This window comes from Cyprinus carpio, chromosome A3 (genome assembly GCF_018340385.1).
Source record: "Cyprinus carpio isolate SPL01 chromosome A3, ASM1834038v1, whole genome shotgun sequence".
Classification (NCBI taxonomy): Eukaryota; Metazoa; Chordata; class Actinopteri; order Cypriniformes; family Cyprinidae; genus Cyprinus; species Cyprinus carpio.
Genome location: NC_056574.1, coordinates 27,799,305 through 27,814,601, shown reverse-complemented (window position 1 = coordinate 27,814,601; position 15,297 = coordinate 27,799,305). Strand labels below are relative to the sequence as shown.

At 35.7% G+C, this 15,297-nt stretch overlaps 1 protein-coding gene across 3 annotated transcripts; it reads left to right on the top strand.

The window, feature by feature from the left end:
* The first annotated feature begins 320 nt into the window (after positions 1-320).
* Positions 321-14,514, top strand: LOC109057152 (synaptogyrin-1-like). 3 transcript variants are annotated; one of them, XM_042727861.1, is made up of 5 exons: positions 321-719; positions 9,162-9,399; positions 9,853-9,998; positions 10,154-10,203; positions 10,749-11,425. In XM_042727861.1, exons 1-5 carry the CDS (start codon positions 624-626, stop codon positions 10,780-10,782), a joined length of 564 nt encoding a protein of 187 aa, XP_042583795.1. In that variant the 5' UTR covers positions 321-623; the 3' UTR covers positions 10,783-11,425. The 3 variants fall into 3 exon arrangements, with proteins under 3 accessions (XP_042583795.1, XP_042583789.1, XP_042583783.1); XM_042727855.1 differs by lacking the exon at positions 10,154-10,203 and having other exon boundaries at positions 322-719; positions 10,749-11,423; XM_042727849.1 differs by lacking the exons at positions 10,154-10,203; positions 10,749-11,425 and adding an exon at positions 12,240-14,514 and having other exon boundaries at positions 343-719.
* Positions 14,515-15,297: the final 783 nt, after the last annotated feature.

Below are 15,297 nucleotides of genomic sequence, written 5' to 3'. Positions count from 1 at the left end.
CATCCCTATCTATATTTTTGGCTTTACTTACGTTAACGAAATAAATATTTTTATTTAATATTGTGTCTACATAAGCATTTGTCCTCTGGGTGTGGGCTACGGACAGTCACTAGGTGGCACAAGGTTACAGGGATTTGTCATTTTAAAATTCAATGTGATGGCCTTTGATGTGTTTCCATAATTTTAGGAATATTGCTGTTTACGCTGTTGACGTTTACTTAAGTAATCTAACGTTACGACTATGCCAAATGTATTTCTTGCCACGTAAACACAGTAACTAACTACTCAGCGTCTGGCGGGCACGTGGTCGGCGGCGCGCCTAAGTATCCTCGAGAGTGCGCAAGCCTGACAGCATAATGCGCGCACTCGTGTTCCCCCGGATGCGTGTTTACTCAGTCTCCTCTCCACCCTTGAAATGAGAGAGGTACGGAGTGGAAGGGACATCGTTTTACAAGAAAACCTCCACGAACGGACATCCAAGAGCAAGACCGGTCGACAGACGAGCGCGAAGAGTCAAGGTGTAGCGCGTGGATAAATTGATTTGACACCAAGGTCAATTATCTTTCTATATAAATATAAAAAAAAAAAACCTTTAGACACGGAGAAATCAGGAACCTCTGAGGATGGAGCAGGCATACGGGGCTGGCAAGGCTGGTGGCACCTTCGATCCAATTACGTTCTTTCAGCAACCGCAGGCTATTCTTCGCATAGTGTCATGGGTGAGAGTGATTCTAATTGCATAATTTAAGCGCGACCCCGAGCGTCATGTAACGGCTAGTAAAGCTTTGCCGCCGAAATCTGCGCTTTCGCAATTTATTGCTTTGGTTTTTATTTATTCTCTAGTTAAACAGGCATGTACATGAAAATATAGAGAAACAATCCTACCTTAAAGTAATGCAGTGTGCATCACATTTGTATTGTAAATATGAGACTAGAGCTGATATAGACCGATTTTCTTAAAATTGTGTATATAGACTATTACACTATTTTTTTATTTTTTTTATTTTAGGAAATACTTTATTCTGATTGGTCAATCTTGATATTCAGTTTACAAATACTGCTGTGTAATGACTGTTGTCCGTGGCAGAACTGTATAACTAACAAACCACTCACCTTATGTTACCGAAATACTAGCTGTACATGTTCTGTAGCTAGTGTAAGATAGTTATTACAATTATACATATTTATTTGTAAAATGAAACAACAGCTCAGACACCATTAATGGATATGGAGGATAAAGCATGTAACAGCCAGGCTGTGATAGTAGCTTAAGAAGCTCAATATTCATAAAGGAGGTTTCTAAGGTCTGTTAACTAACTAAACAATGTTTCTTTGATCATTCCCTCAATCTTTATTCAGCCAGCTCGTGCATGAATGAGCATGCATGCACTATTTGCTGATAAAAAGGTTTTGTGGAGAGACACATGGTGAGGGGGTGGTGGGAGATTAGAAGAGGGGGGCTGATGTGGGGGAGGGGGTGGGCAGGTGTCTGAATCAGTGATTAAACCACAGCTATGTTGTTGAGTGATCATTCGAGAATTGAAATTATTTACATGTCAGAATCGACACATAAGGATCTTGTAATATCAAATAAGCACTGACTCAGAGTTCATTGCTCATTTATAAAAATGGCATTCATTGGCAACAGAAATTAGAAGAATGCTAAAAGACATTGAAATGATTATAAAACAATTCTCTGGTTATGCTCTACGAGGTTTAGAAAAGCTCCACTGAGCCCCATTCAAATCGTATATTTATTCATGTTTTAATCCTTTTGTTATGTCCTTTATTTGAGCATTTCTTTTCATACATTTTTTTTTTAAGTTTTTTTTTTTATATATATATTTATATGTTATATCAGCTTAAAATTAACAAAAAATATTATAATAAATAAAATAAAATGAAATAAAAAATATTATTAAAATACTTTTGCTGTAATCACAAACTGGACTGAATTGGATATATTGGAAAAGTTTAGGCATTTGGATAAACATATGAGATATATTATTGATCAGTGTAGACTGTGGATGTTGTTAGTAGTTACTTTAGTCTCTGTTTTCTAGTTTTTTTTTTCCTCACTGTATTTATGAATTTTCCAGTATTACAAAATGTTTAAATATTTCAAAAATACATTTTACATAACTTTTTAACGTGACTAGGGATAAAGAAAAGGGATCTGAATAAAAAAATAGGAAACTAAGAAACTATCAAAATAACAGATGCAGTCAATTATCCCCAAGTATTAAAGCGCAATTAGTTATCCCTAAAAAGAATACAGAAATGACCCTCAGCAACCCCCGTCCCCCACCACCAAAAAAAAGAAGGAAAAAATGAAACATTCTGTACTTGTGCCAGCTAGCAAGAGAAAATTACACACTAAATAATACAAGTGTGGTCACCAATGTTGGGAGTAACGCGTTACAAAAGTAATGCATTACAGTAACATTACTTTTTGCTGTAACGCAGTAGTGAAAGGCATTACTAATTATTTTTCAGTAATATTTTACTCGGTACATGTTCAGGAATGCTTGCATTACAACACACTTTTAGCCCAAAATATAATTGTTCAAAGGAAAAAAAAAGGGGGGGGGGGGGGGGGGGGACAACAGCAAGACCGCAAGAATTAAAAATGCTGCAAGTTCTATTTCCTGTTCGTGGTCAGTCAATAGCCGCGTGTGGTGTCCAAGTTTGTAAAGAAAGACTAAACGACAACTTCTGATATATTTGTTTAGCGATTTATTATTTAATTCATCTCCCTCTCACTGGTGGAACCGTGGAACTTTGAATTGTGTGACGTTGTCCAGTGAAGGCGTGTTTAGGGCGGGTTTTACAGGAGTGCCGCAAGGCTACTGGCCCGGCAGTGGAAACGCGGCATGATTTCGGCCTCTGTGCTCGTGGTCCGAGGCTATTAGCCCCGCCCAGCTCGCTGTAAGCCCCGGGAGCCTCGCTCAGAGGAAAATCGGCTAATGGGTAAAGATGGCAGAAGACTGTACGTGCGCGAGATGGACGTATGCGCATCTTGTCATGGCATTAGAGTTTACATATAGTCCTGTTGTGTCTAATATGAATAGACCCAAGCTATTCACAGATATTGGCAGATAATCACTTTAGCTCTACCATACTTTTAACAGATTTGGATCGTTTGTGATTCTGGCTGTCATCCTTTCTTGCATTGTCTTGAGCCTTCACTTTGCCAATTATAAGCTATATTGTTAGTAGCCTGGATAGCCCACAGTCATTATGCTACACCATATAGCCCTCTGATTTAAAATGCTCTGCAGTACATTTTGTCATTTTAGAATGAAGGGTTCACACAAAAATGAAAATTAGCCTGTGTTTTATTCACCCCCGAAGCATCCTATGTTTACATGACAGGAGTCATGTAACGCAGTACAATTCTGAGACAGTAATACTGTAAAGTAAGGAATTACTTTTAAATAACAGTAACAAGTAATCTATAATGTATTACAGTTTGGAAGTAACTTGCACTTTACTGGTGGTCACCCACTGGGGGAAAATAGAATAAAATCATTATTTTCAGTTTAGCAAGGTGGTATACATTTCCATATACTCAAGAAAAGGGCCCCAAATTTTATAAAAGTTCTTGGAAGAGCCCTTCAGTGAATGTCTAATCTTTTCCAGTTTGATAAAGTGAAAAATCTCTTTAATCCACATTGAGTGGGTAGGCAACGTAGATGGTTTCCAATGCATTAGAATCGAACATCTATCCAGAAGTCATACAAAGGCCTCAAAATCTGCCTTGTAACCTGTGATGAACTAGTAAGGGAGTGTACCAAAGAGTGCTGTTGTCGCTACGGGTTTGATTATTATCCCAACCACCTGAGATATTGTCTCAAATATTTGAAACCCAATATCCATGTAAACTTGGGCAGAACCAGAGCATATGTGCCGAGGTTGCGGGACTCTGCCAGTTTGAGGCAGGATTTCCTGTTAGTCCATCCAATGGAGGATAGAGAGAGTGTTCAGGAAAAATGCATGCAATTATTGTATGGGTGGGAATCTTTTGGAATCACATGATTTGATTCGAAACTACTCATGCTGTGATGATTTGATTAAAAATTGATTCTTGTTTTTGTGCCTTTTTTTTTTTTTTTTTTTGTCAAGTAAGCTTCATTCTTAATGTTTCTCCCATTACAAGCCTGCCCTGTGAACTGTCCAGGTGCTGCACCGCTCTTGCAGTCAACTGCTACCTTCTCTGCTCCTACAAAATCACGTTATTTAATAAGTGAATCGATTTTTTTTTCCTCCTCCTATAAGTTCCTGTATGCACAGAAATGCCACCCTTCACCTTTAAGAGGCATCCAACTGTTGATTTGCCTGCATGTTAGTGTGTGTGTGTGTGTGTGTGTGTGTGTGTGTGTGTGTGTGTGTGTGTGTGTGTGTGTGTGTGTGTGTGTGTGTGTGTGTGTGCAGTCTGTTGTGTGGAATCTTCAGGATGGATTGGAGGTGTGTTCGTCTGATTCATAATCTGATTGGCTGAGTGAGTGCTGCTTCTGCGTTGGCATGACAACTATCTGAGACTTGAGGCTGGATACTAACAGGCTCACTTTGAGGAAAATAAAAAAGAGTAAACCGTCAAAGGCATTAATGGGATTGCCTCTGGAATATTTCTGGATTTGAACCTGTGTCATTTGTCAGTCTCTCTCTCTTTCTATGAACTGCAACATGAGAGTGAAGTGAACTCCTTAGTCATGATTCAGTTCTGGTAGATAACATGATGCATTGTGTCTGATTAAGACTCGGCATCTTTCCTCATTTCTTGTTTGTAAACAGTTTCTCGCTGTAAAAATGATGATCTTTTGGATTTTTGACCTTGCATAAGCAGTCTCTTTTCCACAGGAACCCTCACTGACTGACACATATTTCACAGACAGGGTTTGAAAACATGGGCATTAAAAAACAGTTCATTCATTTATTCTCCCATGCTGCCACACTGTATTCATCCAGCATCTAACTGCAGTCTGTTTTACAATAAATTACAATACCACATCATTTTCTAGCTCGTCTATTGGAATTACTTTTTTCTCTTTTTTTCTTTTTTTTCAAAGAATATGTTTTATGGTGAAAACCCTGCCTGCTCTGTCCTGTTCTGTGATACTTTAAATATAGCACGTACTGTAGACCGTTCTGGGAATAATGGCACAGCTGAATTCTGCTGCAGGGTGGCATATTCTCCATCTCTCTCCATATGTCCACCTTTTTTCCTGTAAGTCATTATGTCGTTTATGAGGGAAAATATCGTTTGCAGAGCCTCTTTATCCCTTGTGATTCATTTATTTCCTGGCAGGATCTTCCATTGTCTCGTTGTGATATTGTAGCAATGTTTCACTGTTTAATCATGCACTGTCTCATATCTAATCAGCATTTACTGTCTTGCACTCTTATTTGAGATAAAATAGATATAAACATAAATGTTCTAAAGGGGAAAAATAAAGGAATAATTTTCATTCATATGCACCAATATTATAATACATAGAAATATATACAAAAAGTGTTGACCAACATTTATTTTTATTAAAATATTTTATTACATGAACACTCAACAGGAAGGCTAAAGTAAACATTTAGAGTGATAATACAGAGAATCACTGAGTCTGGAATCAGTTATGTCAGAATATATATGACAATATCACCATATTAGCTTTTGTAGGTGCTATTAAAATATCTTTGACATGAAGTATGCTATTTACCAAAGTACCAGAGCAGTTAGTGCAGTTTAATTTAATTTTCCTGTTTATAGCACAGCAGATCTATTGCTCTACATATGACTGATGCTAATGAATATCCTATTGTTGTTTCTCAGGTCATAGACTCATGATTTCTGAATGCTGTGAAGCAGTGGTCAGGTTGGCTGTGTGGGGGAGCACTTGAGATGTATAGGTGGTCTTCATCTGTAGTCTTATGACTCAGTCTTTCTCCCTCTCTCGTGATCTCTCTTTCCCGCATAGTGAACACAAGGTCAGGAAGATTAAAAGCGAGGGATTGGAGGGGGAGGGGAGAGAGAGAGGCAAAGCGAGGCAGGCATGTAAAGGACTGAGAAAAAGAGAAAAATGACGAGGGGCACACCGTGTCTTTTTAGTGGTCAAAAAGACATCCTTTTAACAAAAACGTACACTATCCAAACTATCAGTGAAGTAGAATGATTGCACTTTTTTAATGCAATTATAATAAATGGATGCAAAATGAATGCAAATACACCATAAAAGAATCACAAAAATGGCCCATATGCATAAGACCATTGAGGCCATCTTTTGTGTAAGAAACATACCAAAATGTAAGTCTATATTCAGTCAAGAATCGGACCAGCCCAAATTAATCAATGAATCATTCAGAACTGGACCAAATAATTCATTCAAAATACTGTTTTGTAGATAACAGAATTCCCATTTTCATTTTTCTAACTTGTTTTAATTGATGTCAGAGCATCACTGATGAGCTGTAGATTAATTAGCTTTATTTTAACCTGTCATTATTGTCCTGCCCTCTATCTAACATTACACAAGCGGTCACTGTGCTTTGTGTAAAGAGCCCTATTGAATAGCGGTTTCTCTTCCTTTCAAGGTGTTGATTGATTTATTGGTGGATGAGCCATAGTTGCTGCACAAACGAGCCCCAGCTGATATGTCTGGATGATTGAAGGACCAAAAATTACAATGAAGACCAATGAAAACCAATAAAATATTATTAAGTTTAATCCCCTATTAATCCCCTTATGGTATGTGCTAAACTCTACAAAATGTGACTTCTATGTAATATTTAGGATAGGGTAGCACTTTATTAAGCCACTCTGGGAAATTGAGGCGTTACAGCATTAAACAAAAATCACATAATGGAAAATAGAAGTAAATGCGATATAACACAGCGCAATATAAATCAATACAAAAATAGAGAGTCAAATATTTTTGTAATATTTATGTTCAACGTGACAAGCCTTGTATAAAATATTGTATAGAATTAGCAGGTGAAAAGAGAAGAAATGTGCTTGGGCGTATGATGAAATAAATGTTAAATATAGAAAATGTGCAAGAATGGGTTTGTCAGCTTATGGTTTCATTTAAAGAGACTAGAAAACCTGGTTGTCACGATATAAACAAGATGACAACCAGGACAAGGAACTATTTTGTGCATTTTTTACCAATAACTTAAAAAAAAATCCAAAAAAGTGTTAAACATTAATATTGCTCATTTCACCGACATGTGCCTAAAACACTCCAGTCATGTTGAAACTGGGAGCACGTGAAGCCTTGCTCCTGGCAATCACAAGATCCAGATCAGGCATGCTGCCTGTTACAATGCTTGCTTTCATGCTCTCATTGGCCATGGGCCCTTGTGATCCAGACAGCTAATTAAAGGCAGGCAGAACACTTGACCATACACTTGAATTCACAGACTCAAGAGAGAGAAATGTATCACAAAATCTTGCATGTCTTTAGCAACACGTCATATGGACAATCAGTATGCAGTCATACTGCTTTATCATCTCTAACATAAAAATCATGTTTGCGTTTACAGTCTTATTCATGTTCACTTAGATGATCGGGTGGGCAAAACAAAAAAGAAATGAAGATAGGCTATATGTTGAAATCAAGATGTTGATTAATTGTCATTTGTTCATGAATCAGACTACACTGGTCATGCTGTATATGTTTTTGATTCACTGTAAAGAAGCAGTTCAAAAGAGTCAAATGAATCATGAATCTGACTACATTGGGTATACTTTATGATTCTGATGAACTAAAAAAAGACACTGGGTCATAGTGTCATTAGTTTGTGAATCTGACTCCATTGTTTGCATGTTCGTTTTGCATTCATCCGGTAAAAATATCTCAATAGAAAGACATTTCTTGCCATTATTTTGAAGTTGTCTTTTTTATTCTACATTCACAATTCACAACTTTTTTTTTTTTCTTCAAAATTTTACTTCTAAAATGCAATGCAGGAAACACTGTTAAGTGCTGATTTTGGAAGTAAATCCCATGGAATGGTTTTAAACGTTAAAATAAGATAAACAGAGCTGAAAGTCCTATATTATTATACTATACTATAGGGCTTGCTTATACCTTAAGTTAACCATAAGTCAGCCGTGATGATATATTATTTATATGTGCTTAATAAGATTTAGATAAAGGTTTGAATGAGCCATTGAACCTGTATCTTAGAGATTCAGTGTTTATTTGATTTGATGTTGCCACACCTCTTAACATAAGTTTTAATATAAAGCTGATACTCGGGATTAAATCATGGGCTTGTAGCTGGCAATTAGGGAACGACTATGGGATGATTTGCTGGTAGCCAAGAGCATTTTAACTTAATTGCATGAGTGGAGTAATGAAGTGTCTCTCTCTTTCACTCTCACACATTCAGACATATTGGACAGATGCACAGCTGTTAAAACATCAGACTTTGCCAAAAATTGCCTCGATTCTCTTGAGACTGACTATTCCTCTGGAGCCAAAATGAGAACATGGGCCCATCTGAAAACAAAAAGGCACTTATTATTATGGAAGTGTCAAATCTTCCCTGTAAGAAAACAAACCCGGTAACAACAATCAACAATGTAATACATACACATGCTCAATGCTTTCTGTGATGATAGAATGCATCTGCAAACAATATTTATCTGCCCCAAAGTTATTTTTAGTTCATTTTATTTATTATTTAAATTATTATTAAATTACTGATTCTTTTAGTATTGCAACAAAGAAAACAAGGCAAAAATAAAGTTCTGTTTGTAGGTATCTAGTTTAATTACTTCTCAAACAACACTCACTGTATTTCAAAGATTTGATTCTGCTAAATTGAACCTTTTGCAAATCCAGTGATTAGTTCTTCCTCAAAAGCACTTGTATTAACCTGGGACCTTACATTTCACCTCTTCTCCAACCTGTGTACTAATCTAGCATACTTTTTTAGGATATGTCCATCATTTTTACTAGTCGCTTTGGATGAAAGTGTCTTGTCAATGTATAATTGTAACACATGTACAGTACGAAATCCCAAAACCTGACTACCTAAGACTAATAATGACTAACCCAGGGTAAAGTATGAACAATATAACCCATGGTTATAAATAAAAGTGTGGTAAGTCCATATCACCTTTACACAAATTCTCATGTTCTTCTTTTTATTCCCCTTCCCAGATCTTTTCCATTGTGATCTTTGGATGCATTGCTAATGAGGGCTATGTGAACCGTCCGGACGAGGTGGAGGAGCATTGCATCTTTAACCGTAACCAGAATGCCTGTAACTATGCCGTGGGTATGGGAGCCCTGGCCTTCCTCTGCTGTGCCGCTTTTATGGCACTGGATGTCTACTTTCCTCAGATAAGCAGTGTTAAAGACCGCAAGAAGGCTGTGTTAGCTGATATTGGCATTTCAGGTAAACTGCTGATACAATGCAAGTATTACATTAATATTTAATATGACTAAGATGATACATTTATTGTATAGAAACCACACACTGCGTCTTATTTATTTGAACACCTATGAATGGTTTTATATGTCTCTTAGAAGGTGATGTTTCCCATATACAATTGGTTTTAAGGTCTTCTTGACTCAAAAGCACTCCTAAAGTCTGATCTAGATCTACTTCTTCTACCACAGCATGACCTTAAGCTGCACTGCCCTCTGTTGGAAAAATGTAACTTCTGCTAGACTTACTACAGTGCTATGCTGAATTTGTGGTGTAGTAGCACCATGTATGCCTGTTAATATAAATCGACTGTTTTAATTAGAGCACCGTTAGATTATGCTATCACTCTGTTTTGGATTTATTTGTTTTCAAAAGCATTTATTGACCTGAAATTCTGCACCTTTCCCATTTTTCTCCCAGCCTTCTGGTCTTTCGTGTGGTTTGTGGGATTCTGTTTCCTGGCCAATCAGTGGCAGGTGGCTAAACCAGAAGATAACCCCCTCAAAGAGGGTGGAGACGCAGCCAGAGCGGCCATCACCTTCGCCTTCTTCTCCATATTTACTTGGGTCTGTACTGACTTAATTATATATAATTCTTCTGTAATTTTTCATCTAAAGTAAATGTTTGCTACAAAATCTAATTGATCTGAATCATATTTGATTTGTGAGATTCAATGTCTACATTTTCTTTTCTTTTTTTATTATATAATTTTATTATATAGATGATGGCCCTTCTTCTTCCCAAGGCCTTTTATTACACCAGATTGCATTGGTGATGAACCAGTAATATTTGTATTACTTATATACTTAAATAATATTTATTAATATTTTAAATTAGCTTTTTTATATTTTAAGTTTTCATTCAATTATAGTTTTTAATATTTTTTAGTACTTAAACGTATTTATTTTAGTTAGTTGCCAAGGTAATATTTCTAATCTTCATTAAAGCATTTTAAGTTTTTCATCTAATAATTACATTTTATTAGATTACATGCATGTCATGCTTTCTTCTCAATAACTGCCCTGTGAACATGAACCACTGTACATGACCTGTGCTTCTGATCCACATGGCTTCATTCACTAATCTTCTTTCTGTACTTTGCTCTCTAGCTTCTTTTCCAGAGAATTTACTTATTTAGCCCAGTAATCATTGCTTCTCTGTTTGCAGATTTTGCATCTAACCTATAATTCCTCAAATCACTTCTCTTACAGAAACCACCCAGCTGCACTGATAGGATTAACCCAGTGTTGTTGAAATGTTTTTTGACATCATTCTTTCTGTTGATCGTTGGCTCTGGTCAATCTGTTTTTCTTTAGGGTGTTCTTTCGCTGCTGGCCCTGGAGCGCCTAAAGAAAGTCTCATTTGAAGAGGAATATGACAAACTGTTCACCCCTCATACACCACCTCCATTTGTCTAACATTTACCCCACACATACTTATTTGTTTACTATGCCATAGACATCAACTACAAATCTCACAGTCATAGATACCAATGAAGATGGAATGTTTTTTGATATGATATATGTTGTTTTTTATTGCAGTGCCATATCAAGCCCTGAACTTCCTTGTACAAACTGGGAAGAGTTTTAAATAAAATAATACACATATCTAGTTGGAATTATTAAATTATGACAACATGATCTACAGTAAGGTGATCTGATTTTCACCTTTCAGTCTATTTCACCATTTATCATACAAGTAAAGACTGGGGTTAAAGGTACACTACTTTTCAAAAATGTGTGTTCATTAAGATTTTTTTGAAAGAAATTAATGTTTGGGGTTTTTTTCAGCAAGGATGCATTGAATTACATACCAAACCTGGAAGTGAATTTATTTATAATGTTAGAAATTCTTTCTATTACAAATAAATGCTGTCAGTTTGAACTTTCTCTACATCTAAAGAATGCTAAATAAAATGTATCACAGTTTTCACAAAAATATTAAGCAGTACAAGTGTTTTCAACATAAAAAGAGAAATATTTCTTGAGCAGCATATCAGCATATTAGACTGATCTAAAATATCTAAAAAGATCATTTGACACTGAAGACTGGAGTAATGATGCTGAAAAAAATAGCTTTGCATCATAAGTATAGATTACATTTAAATATATATATATATATATATATATATATATATATATATATATATATATATATATGATAGGAAACAGTTATTTTAAATTGTAATAATATTTCACAAAATTACCATTTTATAATATTTTTGATCAAATAAATACTGCCTTGTTGAGCATAAGAGACTTCCTTCAAAAACATTAACAAATCTTCCTAACCCCAAACTTTCCAACTTTGTGTGCCAGAAAATCAGTGCTTTCCTGTCTAAATGATTGTTTTTAAATTGCAGTTACAGTTTTAATTGACTAGGGGGCACCAGTTGCACATGTATCGTTCAGCTGAGCTCTTTACAGAATTGTTTTGTAACATTATGCAAGATTGTCTACAGGATTTGTGGCCTGATACACTGACCGACTTACGTTAAATGCTCATTCACTTCTATTGTTGTCATGGCATTTCATGATCAGTTAATCTTAAAGCTGACTAACCATTTAATCTTAATCATTTTAATCAAACTAATGCTTTTCTCTGTTTTTTTTTCTCCCTCTCTGTCCCATCATGTCATTCTCATCAACTCCTTTCATTTAATTCTTACCTGATTTCCTTAACTGATACCATTTTATTCACTTTCTTCAATTTCCTCCTCTCCTGTTGCCATAATCCTGTAATATTGATTGCAATTCCCCCTGATCCCACCCTTTAAACCTCCTCCTGACATCTTCATTTTCCTAAAGGCTGGTCAAGCTTTTTTCGCATTCCAGAGGTACAAGTTAGGAGCGAGTTCATCTCTCTTCTCTCAGGACTATACTGATCCCAGCCAAGATCCCGCAGGAGCACCTGCTGCAGCCACAGAGTACACTGGATACAACGCTGACATGGAGGCTAATTATGACGGCTCTGGTGGATACCAGAACCAAGACTACTAAGGTCAAGTATAAGGATGTACACAACAGCCTTAACCAGCTAGGCTGACAGGGTTACATGGGGCAAAAAAAAAAAACGTGAAAAGGACAAATGGGAACTTATTTTGGGCACTTGGGGTAGAATATGGGGGCCATAACAGGCTGAAAGGAATTCAGGGGTTTGTTTGGTGCTATAAGAACCCCTTGTTGATTTAACATGATTATGATATTTTGCAGAGGCTGTGGCACAAGATTCAGTTTTGGGCTTATGGGTTTGGGGATGATCAATTTGATTGGTCTACAGATGTGTGTCCATCCTGAGCAAACCGTGGATGGTGTCTGTTATTAAATAAAAGACTTCACTGATTGGTTTAGTACACTAAATCGAAATCTGTGAAAATGAATCTCAACTAAACTGATGGAACTTTGTCTCTAAAGCAGTCATAGAAACTAACAAGCTTAATATTGGCCACACATGCAACAAAACCTGACCAAACTAAATGCTTCTAAAGATCACAGTGTCTATGTTGGTAAAGTGTAGGTGCTACAGGTGGAAGATTTCGTTAACCCTTAACCTAGATTGCATTGATAGCTCTCTGCTGCCATTTTGTCAATTGTCCAAGGATCTTAAAAGATCATTTTGAACAATATCAGGTCTGGGATTAAATAAGTCTGTGCATTGCTAGGCATAGAGTGTACCAAGAGACAAACTGAATGGTAATACAGAGAATAAAAAAATATTGAAAATTTTTTAATGTATTTATTTTTTGAGCTATGATTACGTGCAGCTGTGATTATGTTATTTAAGGTTTAAGGTATGTTTCTTTAAAGAAAGGCAACATTTCATATATACAGTGGCCCCAAACAGTATTTGGACACATAAGCACAGCTTAAATAGCATACAGGGTTCTCAAGCCTCATGCATTCACTGTGAGATTTCAACCAGTTCATACACCCCACCTTGTATTTCTCACGCTGGAAGAAGTAAGGGATAACTTGTCCGGCTGTCTACAATTAATTGACAATTATAGTTCATGGCAGTCTGGAGTTATACAGAGTTAAACTCTCCAGCCAATCAGAAATTAGAATTTTGTTGTTTCAACATGGATGCACACACACTCGGAGTGTAAGTTGTAAGGTCAAGATCCAATGAATGCTGTAGGTAGCCCTTTGTTTTATTAAAAAAAAAATTAAGCATTTTGATTTTACAATTCCTAGACGAAATCACTTGCCTGTGATCCAAGATAATTGGTTATTTGTAAATCTGATAAAGGACAGACAAATTCATCCAAATAAAATAAATTGTTTTTTTTTATGTTTCAAAAATACAATTGTATCAAAAATAAAAATAAATTTGGCCCCAAACGAGCCAACTGAACAGCAGTGCTCAATATACATACTGTATTACATTATGTACATTTAATGTACATAGTATGCCAGTATGTCACTTGTGGAAATATTATTCATAATTATGTATGCTAATGAGTTCCTTTGTAGCACACCTAGTATTGTTCTCTGACAATCTTTTTTATCATTTCAATTGATAACATTGAAAAATTATGATTTTTTGATCATATTTACTGTAATAACTCTTGCTCTAGAGCAGCAGCATTGTGTTATTTCTTTTTTTTTTTTAATTATGAAAAAAAATGTTCAGAATTATGTACCTGAATATATAAAACCAGCATATTTTTTATTTAATGACAAAGATGTAATATAATCAAGTACACAAAGTATCTTTACAAATTTATTATGAAAATAACTGTTAAAAATAATAATATTAATTATGTATTTTGCATTTAAAGGTGTTGTAGTGCTTTCTGAGTCAGGAAACTTTTTTTGTTGAAACTCCTAAAAAAGGAAAGCTACAATACAATCAACATATTATATAGGTTATGTATCAGATGTGCTCTATTATAATGTATATGTGCAGTTATGGAGCTGGGATACAAAATATTGTAAATAAATAAACAAATTTTGATGTAGTGACTGTCCATTAACTGAATCACTAGGTTAAAATGGCTCAGTGTATTTTGTCCTGTCTTGAATGTTGCTTGTCTGGTAAGATGTCTGATATAGCTGACAATAAAAGAAATTGACTGATGGACATAGTTGCCTATTCTTGTTTGTATAAAACATTATATAGGCCTATATTTGCCTATTAATAGTGTAATATTATAAGAATTTTTAATTTATTAGTATACAAAAATAGAATAAATAAACTCATAAATTATTGCAATTTATGAATGAAAAGTTTGATTCTGTGAACATTTTTATGCAGTGTCCCTGAAAAGTATTTACACTACGTTTCAGTGACATTTTATACTACCTTATAAAACTACAAATTCTAATTATATTTTTTGTTTTGTTTTTTTCTTGAACAATGCTTAAAAAGCGCTGCTTTAAAATAAAAGTAACTTCAATAATTTCTAATATAATGCAATGATATTTATTTATATTTAAGTCTTGCTTAAGCATCCAAATACATTTTGTGGCTACTGTATGAATATGCATGGAAGGAAACAAATTTAGTGTGCATGCCATAATCTAGGAGCAGCTTCATTACTGGAGTGATGTGACATTTCCTGGTTCTCATGCTTGTGTAACACTACATGCATTACATTTCCATACCATAGTGTGCTGAGTGGCCACACTGCAGGAGAGGTGCGGCACAAGAGAAAGATCAGTTCCTGTAATCGCCGGTGCGTCACTGAGAGAGCAGTCAGTGACAGGCAGGGGACAGAATGTATGTGTAACACGAGAATATGACTGTCCATAACCTCTGTACACACAGCACTATATTCAACTGATGAGTGAATGCAGCGCCGACGCTCACTTGGTTTGTCACTGACCACATGCAATGACCATGCTTTTCCATATTAACTATATT